The sequence below is a fragment of the Patagioenas fasciata genome, chromosome 2 (genome assembly GCF_037038585.1).
Source record: "Patagioenas fasciata isolate bPatFas1 chromosome 2, bPatFas1.hap1, whole genome shotgun sequence".
Lineage (NCBI taxonomy): Eukaryota > Metazoa > Chordata > Aves > Columbiformes > Columbidae > Patagioenas > Patagioenas fasciata.
In genome coordinates, this window is record NC_092521.1 from 124,700,514 (window position 1) to 124,724,137 (window position 23,624).

The 23,624-nt window shown below is 39.1% G+C and overlaps 1 protein-coding gene across 1 annotated transcript in view; it reads left to right on the plus strand.

Annotated features, from left to right (window-relative positions):
• Positions 1-3,729: 3,729 nt before the first annotated feature.
• SNRK (SNF related kinase) overlaps positions 3,730-23,624 on the plus strand; it is a 41,393-nt gene continuing 21,498 nt past the window's right edge. Inside the window, exons 1-3 of the mRNA XM_065831266.2 lie at positions 3,730-4,049; positions 14,513-14,611; positions 15,929-16,622. Coding sequence (XP_065687338.1) covers positions 16,034-16,622 — 589 coding nt within the window. The 5' untranslated portion in view covers positions 3,730-4,049; positions 14,513-14,611; positions 15,929-16,033. The remainder of the gene's footprint in view (positions 4,050-14,512; positions 14,612-15,928; positions 16,623-23,624) is intronic.

A 23,624-nucleotide genomic window follows, 5' to 3' on the forward strand; every position in this document is an offset into this window, starting at 1 on the left:
CAAGCCTACATTTTCCTTCTTCAGTCTTCTACTCTTGAAGCTGTGGCAGAAGCTCTCCTTGAGATCCCTTGCAAATCTCAGCTCTGGCTGGGCTTTGACCTCAGGAAAGAGACCATCAGTGATTCCTTTGGACATCTGCAGCAGTTTCTGCATCATCTCAAAGTCCCAAGGTAGCTTCTCTGACGTTAGAAATGTACTGAACATTCAAATGTGAGCACCAAGACTATTAAGAAATGTAATATCTGAATGTTCTGCATAAGGTTCAGTATAAATTGTACTCTTCTGTATCTGTCCAAAGGCAGCTGCTTCGTTCTGCTTTGTCAGGGAAACTGTTAATTTAATAATGAAAGGGAACTAATGAGGCCTATGGATCGGAGCCTCATGCTCAGATTATCCAGTGTCTAATGACGTGTGAATTTTGACTGCAGCTTTTTCCACCCTGAGGGGAAAAAGCCAGTCTCATCCATGTGGATTCTCCTGTGACTAATAAAGGGCGAGCTCACACTGCAGCTTTTGCTGTACAGGGAGTACAGGCAAAGTTACTCTCTAGTACCTGGCCCTGGTTTCATTACACTTATGAAAACATGTAATTCTGGAGATAACTACCCCTTTAATTCAGATTTGATCAGTGGGTTTGGGAATTACTATGGAGAATGGAGGGGCTGATAAAGGCTAGTTCAAAGTCATTATGGAAGCCTCATGCACTTGGAAAAATTCCCAATATTTTTACTACTTTGCATTTCAAACACATCTCATTAGAAAGGTGCAAAATAATTTGCATTAAGTATTAGCCTAATTTTTACAACAGGTGAACCATGATGATTCATCTTTTGAAAAACATATCCCTTCTCAAATACTGTAGACTAACAATTTCATATGTGTTTATATACTACATACTTTTCACAGATGGCTTACACGTTTAGTATCTTACATAAAATAAGGCTATTTCTAATGTAAGCCAGTAAGACTTTTGTAAAACAAATATTAACTACCATTTTCTTTCTACAGTAGACTAAGCTTGGATTTAGCAGAGAGGAATGTCATCTGGTCTGATTTGGATACATAAACGCCATGAGCAACCCCTCAAATAGATACGTGATGTCTGTTGCTGTCACCTTTCAAAGACAAACACATCCAGGCTAATGACTGACAGATGAAGTGTGTTTTGCTGTGGCTTAGCTAGCATGTATCAGTTATCTCGTTTTAAAACCGTCAGGGAAGCAAGTCGCGGCACTTTTATTGCGAGGTAAACCAGGTGAGGCCAACCAAAAGCAGCAGCAGAGCGCTGACCTCCCCTGGCAACCTCACTGCAGGCTTGTCAGGTTTTACAGGCGTGTAGCTACCACATTAATTAAGTTTTCACTGTGAAAAACCTCACAAAACCAAAACAAGGCCACTGAAGACAAAGCTTGGTGTAAGTGGCTATATATGTGACAGGAGATTTACGTTAGCCTGTTGGGGGAATGGTATCGGTCTCGCCCCAGCAGCGTGTGATCTATAGCATAAGAAATAATAAAACTGCCTGAAAAAAGGCAAACCAGCCTGTACTGAATTCCAGCTCACTGTGACTGCCAGGCTCCTTCCAGCCCCTGCTGTCTCTCCTCGAGTGCTGCAGGCGTCCTTGACCCTCTTCGTCTCACACATACTCATTGACAAAGACTCATCACATTGAGTAAAAAAAACTGATTTATTATATGAGTGACCCAAAGTATAGTATCTCACAACAGCAATATGGCATGAGAGAATATTCTTTTTTTTTTTCTTTCCTGTAAACTTGTCCTTTTCCACCCGCTTGTTCTCCTACACAAGCCAATGAACACATGAACACACCGAGTGGCTGAGTACATCTGAGCGTGATACCCTGTGTGGCAGCACAACAGAAAATGCGTGTTCCAACAAATGCCAAAAAAAAAAAAAAGGCCTTAAGGCCAAAATGTTTTGCAGATGGAGACTTGGTAGCCATGAACTGAAGCATAATTACAATTTTTGTTTGTATATTGTGTTTGTAAGAACGTGCCTTCTCCAACACACAGATGAAACCAATACAAAACCAGAGCTTTTATTAAATCAACAGTGAAAGAATCTAACTTCAGTTTTACAGAACAACAAACATTAGGTGCCATCCCACTGTAGTGGGCTTTGAAATCCAAGTGGTGGGTGCTGTACTCTGGTGCAAACCCAGACTTGAGATATCAGCGATAGTTGCGCGGTCAGAGGTGATGGGGCTGGTTACTGCAATCTACATCAGGTCTGTCTTGTAAATTCAGCAATTGGTCCTGTTTTACTGGTGTCAAATCGGTGCAAGCACAGAGAACCAGGCCCACTGAATGGTCTAAATGATGACAAAAATGAAGAAATTCTCATTTTCCTTAGAAAGCAGTGATCAGGAAAAACATATCCTGAAATCTTGATGTATTTCTTTTGTATTTCTCTTTTGAAACCTTAAAATATGAGGTCTTTTTTATTACATATGATCATACCATCTCAGTTCAGTCATTTCCTGAACTGTATTTTCTAGTTTGGTTTATTCACAAATGATTGGCTTCAACATAAGAACCCCCAGGTTAATTCAATAGCACCTGCTGTACAGTGTAATGTAAGCTATTCAGAAAGAAAGGGCATCTAAATTTTGTCAAACCATAGAGAAAACTGAAAAGCATTCATCAAACATTTTCTTAAAATTGGGCTTCACTATGATGTGGTTTTGTAGTCTCTCTGCATTTATCTTGATTGGTCATTTCTAGCTGAAAACAACAACAACAACAACAACAACAAAAACAAAACAAAACAAAACAAAAAAAGGGTACTTTGCAAAGTGCCACTTTTAAGTCTTTCCTTTCTCTGGCTATTCAGAGATTTTCTTTCCTTGATCTTCTGAGGAAAGTCTTGCATTATTTCTAATACTCCAAGCAAACACTTTGCTCATGTAGCATGTAGGAGCCCCAACGCTTCTCTAGCACAACCATTCAAGGCTTTCCCCTCCCCTTCGTTACACGTACGGCCGTTTCTCTCAGAAACACCTGCCAGGCTCATTCCCTGGCCTATTTTCTCCTACTAGCCTCAATGTCACCTCTTCCTTGCACCACCCCTACTTCCAGCCGACTTCCAACCATCTTTCCTGATCCTGTCCTCCTTACCACAGGGAAATCCGCCCACTCCCCATCGGACAAGGGACACAGGACACAAGGGGCATAATCTCTACACTCTTTAATATGCTTTTATTATCTAACCCCTCACTTGTCATCCAATCAGCCAGGAAACACGGCCGTGGCCATCTCACCACTTTAATTAGCCCTCCAGAGGGGAAAGGGTCAGCGAACGAGGGGCAAAGCTGCCGCCACCCCGGCGGCGGGCCCGCGGGCTTCGCCCTCCTCTCTACTCTATTTTTGCCGTTTCCAGGGCGAACTGCTCGGGACCTTTCGGAAGACCTGAGACCAGAGCTGGCAGCAGCACAAGTCGCCGAAACACCATCATCCCCTGAGCTCCCCCCACCAGCCCTCCCCTCCGGCAGCCTCGCCTCTTCCCCTTCCCCTCCTCAGAAGCCGCCCGCTGCTCCGCCCCGCCCCGCCCCGCCGCACGCGCGCTTTCCATTCCCCCATTGGCCCGCCGTGACGGCAATGGCGCGGCCTCCCCGCCGCGCAGGCGCAGCGGCGCCCGACTCGCGCGGGTGTCCGTTGCCCCGCCTCGCCCCCGCCCCCTCTTCCCCCTCCCGCCCTCCCCCTTCACCCTTCCACCCCCCCCAGCGGGTCTCTGCGAGCCGCCGCGGCCGTTGTTGTCAGTTGCGTCTCGGAGCGGCCGCAGCGGCGGGGCCCGGTGGAGCAGCCAGCCAGCCAGGCGCGGGGCGGGAACCGGAGCCGCCACCGCAGCCGCCGCCCCCGAGCCTGCGTGGCCCGGCGGAGCTTGTCTGCTGCTCCCACTTGGGTCTTCGACCCTTTCCCCTTTCTCTCCTTGTCCCCGCCGCCGCTTCCGAGGGCAGTCGCGGCGGGTGCTGCCCATGCAGGGGGCGGCGCGGGGCGCCGCGGCCCGAGGAGACACCGCTGCTGCAGGCGGTAAGTTGCTGGTGGGGCTGGGCCGGGATCGCTTGGGCTGGGCCGATGAGGACGGGGCCGGCCCGGTGGGGTGTGGTGGGTTCGTTTCCTCCTCTCCCTTCGCTTTTCCGTTTCTCCCGGAGCCGGCCTCGCCCGTCGAGCTCCTCCCGGCCAGCCCAATGGCGGCCTCAGCCCGGGAGGAGGCGATGGGGGGACGTTTCCTGGGCACCGAAGGTCGGTGTGTTGGTGCCGCCTGGGGCTTGAGGACAGGGATTGGGGGGGAGGGGAGAAGCGGGTGTTAGTGCGGGGACGGTGGGCTGCCGACGGGAGCGTCTTGTGCCGCCTGGCACGGCAGAGCCCACCGTGCCCCACTCGAGCTCTCTCCTACTCCGAGGCAGTGTCCGTGCCCCACAGCAACAGCGCCTGTGACCGGCTCCCAGCCGCCTGACCTCGCGCGTGTCCGTGCCCCTGCGTGTCTGCCCCGGTTCGTGCCCTCCGCCCGGCAGCAGTGTAGGCGCTCTGCGGGGTCACCGCGGGAAAGGTGGCATTGAGTTTGCCTCTCCGCCAACATCCTGCCCTCGCCAGCTCCGCCGCGTATTTTCGGGCGCTTAGAGGAAGGAGGGGAAAATAAATAAATAAATAAATAAACAACTGATGCGCGAGCCCTCCGCTTAGAGAGTCGGTCCGGTCACGGGGCCGTATTGGGGGAATGACGGTGCATCTTACCCCTCGGAACCAGGTGCAAACCAACAGGTTTGCTCAGAATGCGAGCTGGCATCTTTACTGCTCGTGGGGCTGTAGTTGTGCCCCCGAGGGAGACTGAAAGCACAAGTATCCCCTGTTCTTTGTCGATACTCTTATAACGTAAATTTACTGTCTTTAGATTACTACAGAAATCGGTCAGATAAGTAGATAAGTCCTGGAGAGGGGTCTTTGTGCTTTTTGCTAGGTGGGTTTTGGGACCCAGATGGTACTCCGCTAGTTAAATATATGGAAGGTGACTTAAAGGTGTTTGTTATAGATGTACAGGCTTGGTAATAGCTGAAGGACAGATGTGTGGCTGTTTTTGGTGTGTGTGTTTTGTTTTGGTTTTTTTAAGTAGACTGAATAAACTATTGGAGAACATCCACTAGGGAAAAAGCCTATATTGGTCTCAGGATGACTGGTGACAAATGTGACCTATTTTCAAATTGGATATTTTTATTGGTAAGTGATGCTAGAACACCTGTGAAGGAGAAAGATTTACATTGGATATGGAAATATAAAAAGCTTTGGATTTTTGCTTGTGCATAGATAACTTCTTATTGATCATTTTGCTTTCAGGAGCTTGTTAAGAGTAGATATGCAAAGAAGTGGTTTCCTCAATGGTACCATTGCAGTTCCTGGAGCAACTGAAGTGTATTGTATGATTTACAGCAATCTAGCATGAATGAATTGCATGCAAATCTGCTTACGCCTGCCCTCTGTAGTGCAGTCGCTACTTAGTCATATAGGCTGCTTTTTAGAGTTGTTTATTATGGATATATTTAGATCTTGAGGCTCTGGGGAAGGACCAGTTTAAGGAATCTCAGCAGAGTGAAATCTGTGTGTTTACAAGCAAATGTTTATTATGTTAGAGTTAAGCTGTTCTTGCAAGGCATGCACCATTAGGAAGTGGGGTTTTTTTGATAGCTGTATCACAGAAAGAGGGAATTTGGCTAGTGGTTATTTTGTACTACTGCTGATCCTTAGAAAGAAGGAATCTGAAACAAACTTACAAGAACTAACAGTTTTTGTTCTATAATGCAATCAGATTTTTTACCTTGTGGAACATGTTGACATGTTAATTTAAATAGGCTGATATCTGCTCCTTTTATTTCTAGTGCATGAAAACATCCAGATTTGAGGCCTTAACAACAAAAGCTGTGAAAGTCAAAGCCCAGTTTTTATTTTTCCTGAATGGCTAGAAAAGTGGTAGAATGATGGCATGATTTTTCAAGTGGCTGGGAAAAGAAGCTAACCTGAATGCTGGAGTAGTGCCTCATAGGCAAGGTATCATCTAAGACAGCACATTCATCAGCCTCTTTTAAGAGAACCTTTATGATCCACACCTGAGGCTTCCAATGAAAACAGGGAAACGGGAAGATGACATCTTAAGTGGACTGTGATAAACTCTTGTTTTTTGGGGGCTTTTGCAAGTGAGAAGCAAGAAAGTACAGATTGAGTTTTGGATAACTGAAATTTCTATGCAGGCTACTGCTGTTCCTTGAATCATCTTGCTATGAGAACTAATATTCCCATGTGGCGTGGGTGGTTACACTATAGATACAGTCTACTTTCTGATTATTTTAAACAAATAGCATGTTAATAGTATGCATGTAAAGATGCTACTGCAGATACTCTTCTATTTGCAGTAGCTGTATTCCTCATGCACTGTTTTGAACAACCTGATCTCTTCCAAGGCTCTAACTCCCTGCCTTCAGTATTATATTTGAGTTATTATTTAGCAGTCTACACCTTCAGTGCATCATTGTCCTTTTTATTCCACTAGCAACTGTAATGCAAAACTAGCACCTTTGTCTTGCTTTGCTGCCTGCCTTGCATTCAAGGGCACAGTATCTTGGCACAGCTGGCTTTTTTCTCTCTGAATGTGTCTCATGAAATAATGCACTTTCCTTGGATTTTTGTCTGCTTTCAAAATTCCGTTGAAATACTGTAGCTGTAAAACTTCTGTGCATTCCTAGTTAATGTTTTCTAATTATGTCTTAAAAATAAGAGACTGATGAACCATCGTTAAGACCTTGGACACTGCCATTTCTGTACAGGGCTGAACTGCAGTTTATGTTGAAGTTACTAGTATTAAATTCCATAAGCTCTTGACTTTAGTAACCCATGAGGTTCTGTGCATCTTGTCACACTACTTTCAAGCACTTAACTGGAATGCTACAGCTTCTGTAATAATGTAAAGTAGCTGCTGTTTTAATACACATAACAGTATTATGTAAGAGCCTAAGAGGATTTGAAAAACTGTATGTTCACTTAGAATTCCAGGATAACTTAGCCTGGCAGAGTTCTAGTACATGTAAGTTGATTAGGTCACCAATGTTAAGAACTTAATGAGGAAAAAGTGCTGTGTAGTTTTTTACACTTATGCAATATAAAACAGAGCATGTTCTCTTTCTGAAAAGCTGAATCTCTCAAGTGATCTTCTACAACAGTGTTTTGGCATGATTGTTACACTAAATTTGACAGACTGTTTTTCACTCTTCATATATCATCCTGTGTTTTCTGCAGCAGTCTCCTACCTAGTTACTGAATGGACTTGAGCCAACTTTGCTTGATAAATAAGACAATAGCCTAGACTTTTATAATTTTGGTTCATGCTGAAGCATGGTGATTCCTCTAAAAGAGTCCAGATAGAAATCTGAGTTGTCTGTTTTCTGGAAATAAAGATGTAGTGTCCTGTCTAAGAGATAGTGATACTATCATGAATCACTATAGTATGACTTCTGTCTGATGTGCAAAGTACTTCCTTCATCAGTTTCACGTTTCCCCTTATTTGGGTGGGGGGAGCAAAAATAAAAGAAGAAAAAAGGAAAATGTGATGACGTTTAGCATATTAAAACCTTTGAAAAGATGGTTGGATACTGCTTATCAAGCTTAGAAAGTATAACTTTGGGCTAGAGAGTCCAACTACCATGTGTTATCTCTGTTGCTTGTGAGATGGTTGGCTGAAAAGCTTGTTGGTTTCTGTGATCTTCAGACTTCTTTACCACACCTTGATTGTTTAGGTTTATGAATGTCTGTAACCAAGATACCTATGTGAATTTCCTGTAGCTGAGGAGTTTTTCTTTCAGTGGGAAGTCCAGAACATGGTAATTTCAATTGAAACTAGATTTTTATATATCATGGCATCACAGGATCTCAACAGAGTATTATAACTAATTCACAGATACAAAAAGAATACTAGCAGATATCACAAAATTTGGAGCAAGTCCTTTTTAAAAGAAGTTACAGTATGTGACTTTGCAGAAGATAATTTAGGGGATAGGGCCATTTGGGAAGATCTAGTATTCTCTTCCTCTGCAATAATACTTTAAGAGCAGCTTTAGATCTTAAGCAGTGTATTGCTGAAGCATCTGTGAACAGGGTGGTGGTGTCTGTATTACTTTTCGTTTAGCTGCGTACTGGACTTTGAGAGTAGGCACAAAATGAAAACGGACAACATTAAATTAATTGCTTTTGGAGCTGTGGCTGATGTGAGGACTTTAAATGGTGTAAAACTGCTGCTGAATTCTCAAATCCATAGTGCAGATTGCATTTGTCTTGTGTAATACCTCCTCTCAGAAATGGAAAGTGCCTTGTGAACTACAGTGATTATTAGCATAGTTATGAAAGTATCTTGGGCTTTTAACACATTTCACAACTAGAGGCAGTTGGAACCAGTGCCAGTGACTACTAATCATGGGTTTGTCAACAGATCATAGCTTGATCACTCTTAGCACATCTGTTGTCTTAGTAGCTTTGGCATCTAGTCTGTAATCATAATCTTGCTATTACTACTACTATCTTGGTATTGCTTTGCAATGTACACCTACTACAGTGTTGCCTGTGGTTTTTTTTCTTATTTACCTACTTGTTGTGAAATAAAAAGGAAATATACATTATTGATTTTTTTTGAAGTGGGGGGCCTTCAAGGACCAGTTCAGATCCAGTGTTTTTTTCACTTGTCTGTATTGAAGATGATGCTCACATAGATGTCAACTGTATCGTGAGATTTCTACAACACAATTCTCAAATTTTAGTTTGCTTTTTACTAGTGTTCTGCAAACCAGTTGCCATAGCTTTGCAAACCCATGTGAAAGAGGAAAGCCTAAACTTTTCATGTTTGATGTGACTGTACTAATCTTCAAGAAAATAGAATGGTAGACAGCAATCAATGGGTCTAAAAGTTTTGGAATTTCTTGTCTAAGAAATAAATGTGTTCTTTAACTGATGATATCCTGAATCATGTGTCATATTTTTCAAGTTTAATTTTTCTCATACATTTGAGCGGTCTTGAACTCTTGCTCTTAAACCTGAGGTCATGCAGGCTCTTGTAATTTTCTGTTACAAAACAATGTTTGTAACTTTTATTTCTTTTCCAATCTATAATGCTACCGCATCTCCCCCAACCTTTTGTTTATAGTTCCAGGAGCAATGTTTTATTAAGTTTACTGGCCTGATGAATGTTTCTGCTGCTGGCTCTTTACTGAATAATGGACCTCAGAGTTGAAGAATTCCTTTTTAGCATTTTGGTTTTATTTCTGGATTCTAAGTGGAGTTGATGCTAGGGATCAATGGTTCTGATGCCTGCAATACATTCTAAAGTAATGAAACACTAACATTTCACTACAGACTTCCCAAATATTTAATGGTAAAACTTCATCAGCAATTCGGAGTTTTTGTGTCTTTTCAGAGCAAAATTCTGAAGACGATTTAAAACTAGGGAATAACAGGTTAATTCTTCTTTTTGTGTTTGGAACAAAAAACTACTTTAACTCCTGTGTTCATAATTTTAGGTGTAGCCATGCTGAATGGTAGAGAGATTTACTGATACATCTTGACATTTTAGTAACGCAATGTGAGGTGGATGCTGATGGTGTGGGAGTTGACAATAAGGCCTAATAAAGTGCATGTCCACCTTGAAAAATCTACTGTAGTGTTTCATTGTGGAACTTGTCAGGAGCAGCGGAGTCTGTGGGGTTTGTCATCAGCGAAAGGGAAGACATGCATGTATGCTGTGGTACAGTCATGCAAGGTGAAAAAGAAAGCATTATATAGCGTTGTGTATATAAAGGCTGAGTTGTACCACCTCTGCTCCTGTCGTGTCTTCCTCCCAGTGCTGCATCTGCAAAGAGTTAGGCTGTAGGGCAGGTATAAATTGCTCTTATTTCTTTGAGTACCTTTGATAGTTGTGAAGGCTTAAGTCATAGAAAGGTGGACAAGGAGGGGTTTTGCTAGGCTGTGACATCTGTGTGTGAAAACAAAAAGAGAATACTGTCATATTGAGTCTTGAATATCAAGAAATATTGGGTAGTTGTGAGGCTTTAAAAGTTTCATACTCTGGAGGAATTGAGTCATGACTAGTTTTGAGAGCCTGTGGTGTGCATTAAGTATGTATGTTCTTCATACTTCACTGTTGCAACACTTGTACCCGTTTCTAGCATGTTGGCTCTCCCTCATATAAAAGGAAAGGTGATGGAAAACCCTTTTGGGGAAAGCGGATTGACACACTGGTGAAGTTGTAACATTATCATGTGTAAGTAATGGCTCATATAGTAACAAAGACAGACTTTTTAAAGGTCCTTGGATTGACCTGTGAAGGTATCTTACAGTAGGATAGCAGATAAAAATCGGTAGGAAATATTGGAAAAAAAAAAGTGTAAAATTATACTTTTGCGGTTTGTATACTAGTTTGGTATTTCCTTCAGTTTGCTCTCAAATTCTAATAATTTGTACAAATTTATTTCGGAGTAAAAAAATTGCTTCTGGATCTCTGTGGTCAGTTTTTGTCGTATTCTGGTTTACTGTTTCTAGGAGGATGAGCAATGCAAGTCTTGCTCTCAATATACCAATTATTTGTTTACTATATAATTATATAGATGCTGTTATTCATCTGAGACAAATGAGCAAAAGGAGAAACAGGGTGAAACTTATTTAGTCTGTCTTGTGGAGGTGTATAATGTGTACATCCACTGAACTAGTCATCTTAAATTTCTGTTGCAGAAAATGAAAAAAATGAAAACTTGTGCTTTTGAGAAATGATTCATTTGAACTATTTAGCTATCTGCTTTAGGGTGCAATTTTTTTATCAAACTATTATCTGTGTTGACTGAATCTCCATTTATCATGAAGGGAGACAGGAACGGTTAGCTGTTTGTGAACGGATGAATGCCAGTGAAGATTACTTCAGCTTTCACATCTGGCAGCCTGATAATGCAGGGAAATTTTTGCATTCATTGTATTATAACATTTTCTTGAAATGAGACCTTGAATTTTCATTTTTCTAAAGTAAGAAGCTAATATACACATTAAGGTAAGATGAACTAGGCTGGTCTTACATGTAAGGTATAATCTAATGAAACTTTTTGGACAGAATGAATTGCTTAAAGAAAAACTAGTGCCTCTGGAACATGCTGTTTTTCTAAACAGATCAATTAGAGAGCTATTCATCCATCTTTTAGAGATGGTTGAATCACAGTACTGTTGTTAAGCCTCTTAATAGGATGCATGTGATATTACAAAACAGCTTCTGCAGATCTCCATTAGAGAGGCTGTTTGCAGTATTTTATGGGATAGGATATATGAGCTTCTATGAAAGGAAGGATGGATCTGGTCTAGTCTGTTAACTGGTAAATGCCTACATTGCATAAAACCAGTATTGGGGGCATAGATGAATTCTGGTATAGTTAGGGAAAACAGTGTTTTTGAAATCATAATTAGCCACATGGATTAAATGCTGCTAATGGTTAATAAGCTTGCCAACTAGAAAATTCAAACTCTAATGTTGAAAAATGAAATTTTAAAGTACTTGACATAATGTGAATTTAAAGTAAGGCAGGTAAATATTTTCTGTGATATAACTGGCTCTTAATTTTTTTTTTTTTCATTGGGCTGCAGTTTGGCTTACTAGGCAAGTATGACTGGTTGAAATTTTGGTTGTCACATGCTGCAATTTGCAGCTCATTCATTTTGCATGAATGTTCAAGAGATCACATTGTAAACCGGATCATTGAAATAATCTGTCATTAAAACTAACCTTGTGTCAGGGAGTGATGGTAGTAGATATGTGATATCTGGAAGTTTTGGGTGATTCTATTTATAGTTAGCCCCTGTAGTTTTACTGTTGTAACTAAGGAGAGAACTGCAAAGAAAGGGTCACAAAGGGGCTTCAGCTCAAAAACTGATACCTTGTGTAACTGTAGTCTTAATTGGTCCTTATGTGTTTCCAAAATTCTGCTTTCCTACTCTAGTGAGAAGCAGAGAAAAAGAAATTACTTCTCTGAAAAATACTGGTGTAGCAACTGCAATCCCTTAAGTAGCATATTTGAGTTGTAATCAAGGTTTGTATCTATATGCACTTATGACAGTTTTACATCCATTTCCTACTACTGAGCAGTTCTTAATTTTGGTATGTTTGCTTCAAACTGTATATGCATCTGAGGTCCTTGTGTTTAGCTGTGGGAGCTTCATCTCTGAAGGTTTATTTTAAAACAACAGAGTTAAAAGTCTTCACAATAACAGACCAACCAATTTTTGTTACACTGTTAATGAATCTGCATTAATTTTATTTTGGCTAATGGGGCTGCAACAATAGTAAACATAATTTATCTTCCATTTCTTTAAGCTTTTATCCTATTGATTACTGTCTGATGTATTTCTCCATGGCTTAACTGATTTTTGCTAGAATTTTGTTGACAGATTGATGTTTGTGTATTCTGTCATTTAGAGATAAATCACTTGCTGAGTTTTTATGAAGATGCTTGAGAATGTGCCAAGTGAACAAAATAATTATGTATAAATATTTCCTTAGCATTGAGTGTTGTAGTTACTTAAATTCAGACAAGTTATATTTTATTATATCTGGCTGTGCCTGCTCTCTCCCTTTTGCTCTGCCAGGGCTGGAGCCTTCTTGAATTTTAGAAAGAAAAGCTAAGTCAAAATTAATTGAGGCTTTTTACCTCCACCTTCCTTACCTCTTCTATTAATAATACCAGAACTTTGGTTTTGCCATGCAGTAGGAAAGCTCTGTGTTGTCTGTAGGTATTGTCTTTGAATCCAAGACTTAACAGCAAATCTCTCTTAAGGTCACATTTCTTCCTCAGAGAGTAAAGGTGTTTCATGATCTGGGCCAGATTTGTAGCATGTGATGAACTTGTGTGAATAGAGACATAAATCTTGAGGTTTGACTTAAAATTCAATAAAGAAAGGGTCTGTAAAAACTTGAGCACTGGAGTTCATGTTGTTGGTAACTTCAGTTGCATAGGGAATGACTATTTTTTTGACACCGCTTGTACTTTTTTTTTGTTTTTAATGTAGAGGTTCTAAAATTTAGTAGTGTAAGGTATTGACTATAGAGTACATTATGGGTAAAACAGATTTGTAAGGAGGGGTGAGGACTTGTGGCAGTTAAAAAAAGTTGTCTTTGTGTGCTTGTGTGTGTGTTGGTTTTTTGTTTTGTTTTGTTTTCACTGCTTATAGATTAAAAAAAAAAAGTCTGATTAGGGTGCTGTGGAGATAGCAGTTCTATAAAGTGTGTTTGTATGGGGTGGGGGTTTTTTTGTTTGTTTTTAAGCGATTGCAGTCCTTTTCAAGGTGAGACTGGAGTCACACAACCATATGGGGTACAGCAGAGTAATATCTTTCCTACTGCTTTGTATAGATTAAGGTTAGGTGGTTTATGACTGTTTTTCATTAGCCTGCATTTTGGGTGTTAGGTCAGTGTGATGGAACATTATACAACTATAATAAAGCATGATATGAAAAGATTGACAGTGCTCAGTAGTAGTAACAAAAAACAGTTGGCCTAAGAGAGTAGCATAGAGCAAGGCAGAGAAAGAGGGGAGAAATGCTGAAGTCTGTGGAATAACCTCTGTAAAAAGAGTGACAGACTGGGACTTAAACAAGATTAAACTGAAGCAGGGAAGGAAGGAAGCTAAAACTGTGAGTTGCTTGAGGCAAGGTAAATAGCATGATAGTTCTTGTTTTGGAACAGACAGTGAATAAGAAGATGCACAAATTATCAGGAGACTGAAAACAAACAAGAGGAAGTGGTTCTTCTTGCAGTACATAGTTAAGCTATTATTAAACTCCTTGTTGCAGGATGTTATTGATATTAAAAATTCACATGCTTTAATAAAGCACCTGCCCACTTTCACAGGGTGGGATGGGGTGGAATCCAAGGAGCATTATTAAACACAAAGCCATGGCTCTCAGTTGTAAAGCAGTTTTTTAATCTCTCAGAGATAAGGAGGGCTTCATTATTTATTATGTTTGCCAGTGTACTATGTTCTTCCCCATGTAGCCTCTAATGCTTGCTTACTGTGTAAGAGAATGTGTGATATAGGCATTTGGTTTAATGTAGCATGCTTTAATCTAGTTCTGTACTTTCCAGAATAAGGTTGGGATATTTCGTGGTTAACTGGGAGAGGTAGGGGAAGATTTGTAAGATGAGCAGTATGGGATGGGTTGGGAAGCAGATATGCCAACCCCAGTTTTGATACTATGACATTTTCTAGTGGAGTGTTTTTTGGAAAAGCACCTGAAGCATAATGCTAAGTAGTAGAATGAAAGGGTACAGTAACACAAAATCCAGTGAAGTTCTCCTTTTTAAAACTTGATTATTATCTTTAAATAAAAAAACAAACTAACCCCTCAATGTTCATATAACTGTTGCACTTACCCTGTTCCTTGCCAAAGTTGTGAGGTTTCAGAAGTTGATGGATTTCATTTGAATTTTACAGGGGTGGAGGTCTCCAAGTGAATTCCCATGGACTTTGTGGAAGTAGACAGCTGGATAGAGAAGAGGTTATACCATGGCTCCAGCTGAGAGAAGCAGTAAGGTGAGCTTGTTAAACATCAGAGAATCCTCATAGGACCCTCAACCTGTAATTGAATCCATATGAAACCAAGTTCATTAGTTTCCCTGCCTGTGAAATAACTTGTTTAGCGGGGAATGTTTTTAATCTAATGCTTACATTTCAACTTGAGAATAAGTAATACAAGGGACTGTTTGTTTGCCAGCTCCCTTTTCAAATATTTTCTTTTTGAAGTTTGGTTTTGAAACTGAGAAAATATATTCTGAAGAGCTGTGCTTTCTGTGTTTTATTGAGTTGGCAATAAGCCATGTAATTTTCATATTTCTAGCTACTTTGCACTCAAAGTGGGAGAAATGGTTAGTTTTTTGATAGCTACATATTTTTATTTAAACCTGAATCCAAGATAAAGATGCAGGAAACATTTTGGGGAGGTTTTGTGTGTGGGGAAAAAATGGCAATGAGATGTAAGGCCTTCAAAACTAGGTTTGAATATGAACATTTTATAGATTGTATCTTGTTTGCTTAAATGCCAGAATAACTGGTAAGCAGGAGTTCAGCACAAATAAGCTGAACTCTTGAGTTGTCTCCTATTCCTTCCCACTCTTCTTCGCCTTCTCCTGACTCATTCCCAGGACTGCTGAACATATGCAGCCTACATGCAAACTTTTTATCACCAGTTTTTATGACTCCAGTCAAAATATTTAACAAGACATTTTATTTAGCACTAAGAGTACATCCAACCAAATGTTTAATTTCAGCCTTTAAAGCTTTGTTCATTTGTTGTAATGACAATATTGATTGAAAATGCTCAAACTTCAAGTATAGTAACCAAACTAAGTCTTATACCTTACTCTGAGCTTTGCTACACAGGAAGCTGTTAAAAGGAAGAAGGTAAAACTCTGAAGTCATTCCATCACAACTCTGTATTAGAACTGTTTCGTGCTGAAACATGAAGGAATATGCCAAAATTGGATAAATGGAGCATGTTCCTCTTGTTGATATTCTGTGCTGCCCAGCTGATTTCTAATGTAGCCAGAAAAGTTACAGATTTCAGCTTTGTCAAATATAACAGACTGATTTCAAGTGTTGCTTGCAAGAACATGAAGGCCACTGAATTTCAGAGCAGTTTTCATTATTGCACTGTTGAAATCCACTTTCTTCAAACATACTAATATGATTTCAGAAATCTATTGGTTAACACAGCATGGCTTATCAAACCCTCTGTAGAAACCCATGAAGAATTTAGTAAGTAATTTGTAACTATGTGCCAATCAGGAGAATTACAGGATAATAATTTTGCCTGTTTTTATATAAATATATAATCTTGTGTCTTTTCTTTAGGTATGCTTCACACTGATAATGGACTATTTATTTGCATCAGATACTCTTATATGAAAAGATCAAGTTTCCAAAGACCTTAAATATTATTTTGTCTTCTGAAACAGAATGGCAGGCTTCAAACGAGGATATGATGGAAAAATTGCAGGATTGTATGACTTGGATAAAACTTTGGGCAGAGGCCATTTTGCTGTGGTCAAACTTGCTCGGCATGTCTTCACAGGTGAAAAAGTAGCAGTGAAAGTAATTGACAAGACCAAACTGGACACTTTAGCCACTGGACACCTTTTCCAAGAAGTTAGATGCATGAAACTGGTGCAACATCCCAATATAGTACGGCTGTATGAAGTGATTGACACTCAGACTAAGCTTTATCTTATTTTAGAGCTAGGTGATGGAGGAGATATGTTTGATTACATCATGAAACATGAAGAAGGTCTCAATGAGGATCTGGCAAAAAAATACTTTGCTCAAATAGTTCATGCTATATCCTACTGCCATAAACTGCATGTAGTTCACAGAGACTTAAAACCAGAGAATGTTGTCTTTTTTGAAAAACAAGGACTTGTGAAATTGACTGATTTTGGCTTCAGCAACAAATTTCAGCCTGGAAAGAAGCTCACCACAAGCTGTGGATCTCTTGCATATTCTGCTCCTGAAATTTTACTTGGGGATGAATATGATGCACCAGCAGTGGGTATGTTCTCTTTGAATTAAATTAATAATCTAAACTGAAGTACCATGATGTTTTCTCTTTCAAGATAATGCCATATGTGGAAGCCAGCTAATTGGCAAGAAATATAATATTATAACCTGGATGAGTTAATGCTGGAGGAGCTGTGTTTGAAGGAGATACTCAAACACTCTCAAAAATGCATAGAAGTTATTTTTGTATGAAATGATGCAGTTGTATACATTGTAATTAACTTTTCTGTTAGTAACAGTGTGAATGTGATGTGTATGGTTGTACTTGCTTTGTTAGAGGACCCATATCCTTTCCAGAAAAGTGCCTGTTTTTAATTTAACATCACCTTACTGTCCTACCCTGTCTAGCCCCTCCCCAAAACACCTAAACCAAACCAAAACCAAGCCCAAACCCAACCACCCAGTGATTCTCTTTGCTCAGTTTAGCCGTGTAAGAATGACATTGTGAGCCCAGGCTGCTTCCATATTCTGCTGCAAGGTTATAGGAATCCATTTTTAGTAAGTACTAACATGGCTATCAATGGAGGGGATGGGAAATGAAGGAAGGCTTTAACTCCCTCTTCCTCTGCCCTATTCTTGACCGAGAACTGAAAGTATGGAGTGAGTTCCTGATTGCTCCCAATTGTTTAAAATGTTAGGAGAAAGAGTGATGTGTAAGTTAGTCTTTATGTTTGTAGCTGGAAAGTTGACAGACTACAGGTAATTCTGTTACTATCTCTTTTAGGTCTGCTGCATATGCTATTAGAAGTAACTTAGAGTATTTTTTTAAGTAGCTGTAAATGTTGATAGAGTCACTGGATAATGTCCTGTAGTCATACAGTTTGGTCCTATCTGTTAACTGAGGTAGAATTTGCTTCAACGAATTTAGGTACATATAATTCCAAATGATGCTTAAAAAACAGCTTATTGTAGTCAACATGCCTCTTGTTCTTGTGTGCCCATAAGTCTGATACTTACTTTGTCTTGATAACACCCATTAGGACTCTCTACATGGTGTGTGTGTTTTGCTACAGTTATAGTAGTGACTGTAGTGATGGTTTAAATTACGAGTGACTTGTCCAATTTTTTGTGAATTTACCTGAGATAGCAATCAGCTAAATTGTGTGCTGACAACGTATTACTGCGCACTGTGGAACTAAAACTCTTACTTTAGTATAAATATTTTTTAGCTATTAGATCTTATGGTCTTTGCTTAGACATTTGCATGTCACTTCATGGCTTCGGACTTTGAATAGGTATTTTACTATGGGTTTTCTGGACTCAAAAGCACTGGACTCAAAAGTGTGCTACAATTAGGAATTTTAGATGCCTATGATATTTGTGGTTTTGCACATCCTTGTTGATGCTACAGTGATGCTTGACAAAATGACTTCTGTTAAGAGTCAGATGTTTTAGATTAGTTGGTTCTGGTTTTATCAGTGGCAAACTAGAGATCTGAACTTCTGAGTTCTTCTGACTTTTTTTAGAATTTCCTGAAGCGTGAGCGTAACTGATTGCAGTGGCCTTTGAAACTAGATGGGAAAGTGCATTTGTTAAATATTCTGTACAGTGCCTGTGTGAATTATTTCTTGGAAAATGGAATAGCAGTCAAATTTTGGAGGATGAGAAAAAAAAAAAAAAGTAGTTTTGATATCACTGCCCAGTTGAAGATGCTCAGAAGAAAGAAGGTGTATGGGGATTGATGGGAAGGGCACTAGGATCATTATGATATGTATATTTTCATATCTTTTTGATGCTGCGTTTCATATTCCATTATGACAAATTATCTTTTGTCCAACTGCAATTTTACAGAGCTTTGACAAGTTATTAGTAAGATGCAGTAACTAGCAACAGCAGTGGTTCTTCATGGTAGCTGCGCATCACTTCACTTAGTAGTAGAAGGAGACTTAAGATTTGTTGGAGTACAAACTAGAGCAATCCAAATATCATAGATGCTTTGAGAGGGTTACTTCTGGAAAGAGATGGTAGTGTAATGCTCTCACACACAGAACTGGAAAAAGAAATTACCTGAAATACAGAAACATTAAGGTTTGTCTGAAAGAGACACATCTTTGATGTTTTCATATGAGATGCCTTTCTGTACGTATCTTGGAGAGCTAAATTGAGGAGTTTAAATCTGCCTTGACCCTAAAAGCTTTGACGAGATGGTCCAAATTGAATTATGCGGTTAACAAAGCACACTTTGGACCTTTTCATGATAAAGTAAGAATGGTGGCATCACACATAATGTTTCTTAGAGGTCTTTGTAAGCAATTAAGTAGGTAAACTTCTGAGTGATAATACTAGGAGAAAATGGTTGAATCAATTGATAGAGAGTTGGTCTAGCTATTATATAGTGGATTGGTGCGAACAGTAGAAAAACGTGAAAAACCTTAGAAAAACTAGAAAAAAATAATTAATTCTAGCTGATGTTTGAGGATGCTGTCATAGTTACGCTCTATTTCTGAGAATATTTAAGTACAGATCAGTGGTTGGTTTTTGCTTACTTATTCCCTGGTATACTGTCTCAGTTACTAGATACTAGAACTTTTCTTATCCTAGTTGGCAGATTGTAGTGCTTGTGTTCTAACTTTCTAGTGACACAGTTTTCACCACTTTGTCAAAAACTACAAAATCCCTAATGTACTGTCAGTACAATAGTTACAGAATAAAAACATAAACGATCAAAATTTACTGTGAGTTGCCAACAAGATAATGACCTGGAGAGTCTGTTTTTTTTCCTTTTCTAACTGTGAGCAAAGAGGTAAGATATGCTATGTAAGGTTTCTAAATATGACCTTTTGTGTATTTTTAATGCAAAGGCTGTGATGCTAATACTATGCAAAGCATATATACAGGCTGAAATAGTGAAGTTCTGTGAACTCATTTAGCTATTTGCTGAATAGGGCTGTTAATATTGCAAGAATAATGACTGGGAATGGCAAAGATATTTTACCACTTAGGATGAAATTACATTATAGCTGAACCAATCTAAAAGCTGGTTGCTTATAAGAAAGGTCATGCTTTCTCCAGTGCAACCACATGGTCATGCACCTTTGTGAGCATCTGACCACTTGAAAACGAACTCAATTTATCAAAGTGCCAAATTAAAAAGGATTGCTCTCCTTACACTCTGTGCATGTTAAATGAATTTGCACTCATTATAGCATTTTAAAAATCCCACACCTCTTTTCATTTATCCAGAACTGCTGTTATATTTGCAGAAAATACTGTAAGAAAAATGGATCAAGATACATGATGTGGTTGTTTTTTTTTCTTTGCCACAAACATGACTTATCTGATGTCTTATGAATAATATTAGAATGAGTATGTAAAGAAAAGAGTTCACATTTTTTTGCTACAAAGAGCTGAAATATTTAGGGCACGTCTTTTATTAAGTCATATGCTTAATAACTAACACGGAAAAGCTTACTTGATGAAAATGTGACTGTTTCAGCTAGTTTAGGGACTAATCTCTGTTCCATGATGCTACCTAAAAGTTTTCACACTTGAAAAGAGACTAGTTAATTTAGGTCTCATTTCCTTTTGTGTTCAAGGCTGTAGTTAAAATGATGCAAGAGGACTATTAGGCAATGATCGTATGTTCCCAGGGCTTTTCAAAAAGCTGAGTTAGATAATGAGAAGTTCTGTTGCTTGTAGTTTCCCATGTTTTTTTTTCACACTTAATTAACATTTGTTCTAATCAGAAAAGTGAGAGGACTGTTGTTGCACATAAAATTCATTTCATAAATCAAATGGACATATTATTTTTGATCAGATCACTGCCTTCTCTGTAGGGCAGTGGTGTAATCCAGCAACCTCTAGCAGTACTCAAAAGTGGATGATAACTACAGGTGAGAAAGGAAAAAGCATGTTTCTGGTAATACTTTTTCTTTCTTACTCTACAAGCATCAACAGAAACTGGATCATTAAATAAACAGAAGTCACCTCTTTCCTAGGTGATAAAATTTAATTACAGTTTTTCAGATCAGTTGATTCTTTTGGAGGAGAGCAAGTTCTCTTAACTGCTTGGCATCTCTACGAAGTATTAAGTACTTTGTAGGCTACAGCAATTCTGGAAGACATTGACACTTCCGATAGTTTTTATTGTAGTTGGACTTACTGTATGTAATTTTGTAGATGCATGGAAACATTTGCAGAGTAAATTCATCTTTCTGGGGATGAGAAATTGACCAATTCAGATTGGAAGATTGGGATTGTCTGTTGAGCACAGGCCTCTATAATGCTACTGTAATGCACAAATAACATAGTAGGTATAATCACAGTTATTTAGCATTGCAGTCTGTCATCACAGGAACACCAAGAGAATGGTGGCAAGATGTTCCTCTTGAAAGACATGACTAAAAAGAACATTATGGTTACTGTAGCTCAGTGTGATGATACTGCTTTTAGACCCACTTGTCTCTGTTGGAATGATCTGAAGTTCTTTTTTCTTTTTGCATCAAGCATTTGCAAGGGCTTCTTATATGTACATAGTGTAGCTGGAGCATGTTTGGTATTTCAGAGCTTCGGCCATGTTTACCGGGTACTTGAGAATAGCTAAGTAGCCCAAATGACCCTCTCTGGCCTGTGTGGAGGTAGTTTTGCTGGTTTTGCATGTGTATAGCACTTGATTCACAAACTGAGTAATGTAAGCATGATGGTGAAGTGGGTATGTACAACAACCTTTTACGCTATAAAAATACTGAATATAAGATTTGGCAGACTTGAGTAAAAGAAAAAAATGCTTGCAAATCACATATGGTATTGAATCATTTAGCATAGCTGACAGCGTTTTAGAGTTTCAGTGTGCTCAAAATCAGATTACAGCCAAACTTGACAGAAATGAAAAGTAGAAATACCTACAAGAACTTTTCACAGATTGTTCTGTTTTTAAAATCTCCCTTTTTAATGTTGTGTTGCAACACTTTAGAAGATTTATAGTGTGATATATTATAGAATGAGCTTGAAGGTGTAAGGGTACAGAAAGCTGAAAGAGTGTAATACTCAGCTGTTTCCAGCATGAGGGGTCTTCCCCTTCTGTTTTGCTTCCATCTGTGCAGAGCTGCCCCCTTCTCACGTGCTGCACAGTGTTGCATGGCTGACAATTTGATGAACTGATTTTTATCAGCTGACTTGACAGAAAACTGTTAACTTTTCTGCGGTCTTAACTTCTGCCAGGTTAGCAGCGCTGTATGTTCCTTTAGCTTTGAGTGGAAGAGCTGGTGTGAAGGAGATGAAGGGAGCAGGCAGCTTGGACTGGAGAAGGTGGTAGGACCTACCCCTCTTTTGCATTACCAGATCAACTCAGCCTACCTCGCTTACCTTTCCATAAACGAGAAACTCACTTGACTGAAATTCATCAACTATTATTGCCAGTGCATTTTTAGAGGAATTGTGTGCTCTACTTTTCAGCTTCAAATGTTTTTTGAAACAAACCAAGGAATTGGTGTGAGTACCTTGTGTATTTCTGTGCTGCTCTCTCCTGTGTGCTTATGTTAGTGGCCATGCTTTTCTGCCTTCTTCCTGCATATCTCACACTGCTGAAAAAAAATGAGTCAAATTGGAAAAATTACCAGAAATGGGCTCGTTACACTTTCTAGAAGGGACAAATGTAAGAAATTGGTTGTATAATACTTTAGAAAGTTTCAGTCTTGAGGATATTCATGTCATGTTAACAAAGAATGTATTTTTAAGTTCTGTGGCAATTTGTATGCAGGTAGTAATATTTAATTTTAATGAAAGAGGAATCCAATTTTTATGTAGTACCCTATCCTTTAATTCTACTTTTTTCCCCTAAATTATTTTATTGATAAGGAAATACTTTTAATGCCTCAAATAGAGTGTGTTTGCTAGAGATACTGGAGCCTTGTATTCAGAATGGTGTTATGCAGCTGTAATGGAGAGTGGGAGTCTGTGATCCTGCTGTCTTCTCAGTAAAACTGTGCCAACTAATATTTATGAATTATCATTTATATTCCATTCTGGATTACTTTATGCAAGTTTTAATGCATTCACCAATGAACTGCTGAGTAAAGTGAAGAATAATTTATCCAAGTGAAACTACAGAGAAAAACTGTCAAGATAGTCTTCAGTTACTACCATATTAGCTGAACTGTAACTTTATAGGGATGTTTTTTTTAGTCATCTCGCTGTGTTCATGGGTGAACTGTTTTCATAATATTTCAAACTTCTCTTGTGGAGCAAGGTTTCATTATGATAAATACATCTCCACAGCCAGGAAGTTTCATTTCAGGTATCTTGCAAACAAATATTCAGATTACTTATGTTCAGCCCGTAGCTGACTAATTTGGCAACGCAAATCTGGTGGGACCTAAATCATTATAAACCAGATGCTAAGGTTTTGCATTCAACTGTAAGATGTTAATTTCTATAAATATAGTACAAATCATGTATTTTACAGCTAAACCTTTAGGAAAGGATAATCAATCAGAAAATATGAAGGATTTCTTAGATACCAGGAGCAAATTGTCTTCAGTATTCATATACAAAAAGAGACCAAAACCACTGCAGTGAAACATACATAAGTTGTATGTGCTGTATAGACTTTGATATGTCCCATGATTTTGAGAACTTGTTTTATACAGAAGGAAAGTTCCTTCTTTGTTTAACTAATTAATATTTTTTTATCCTGGCTAATTATTTTTCTGGAGTAGTCATACTGGAATTCCCACAGAAAGTATTGGTTTTCTTCATGTTTTTAATGTAGATTCAGTAACTTCTGAAATGTGGCTAAGCAACAGAAATCAAAGGAGAAAGAATGCATTTCTAAATGCAGAATTGACACATCAGAGTAAAACAGGCTGGATTAGGATGTGTTCAGCAAGACATTTTGATGGTGGTGTTTTTTTGTCAAAATATCCTTACTAAAATTGTGATGCAGTAGTTATTAAAAAATTAAGAATAACTGTCTGTATTTCAATAGTTTTACGAAACCAGCAAAAGCCATGCTGTTGTCTTCAGGGAAGAATAAGTACTGGTTGCCAGATTGAAT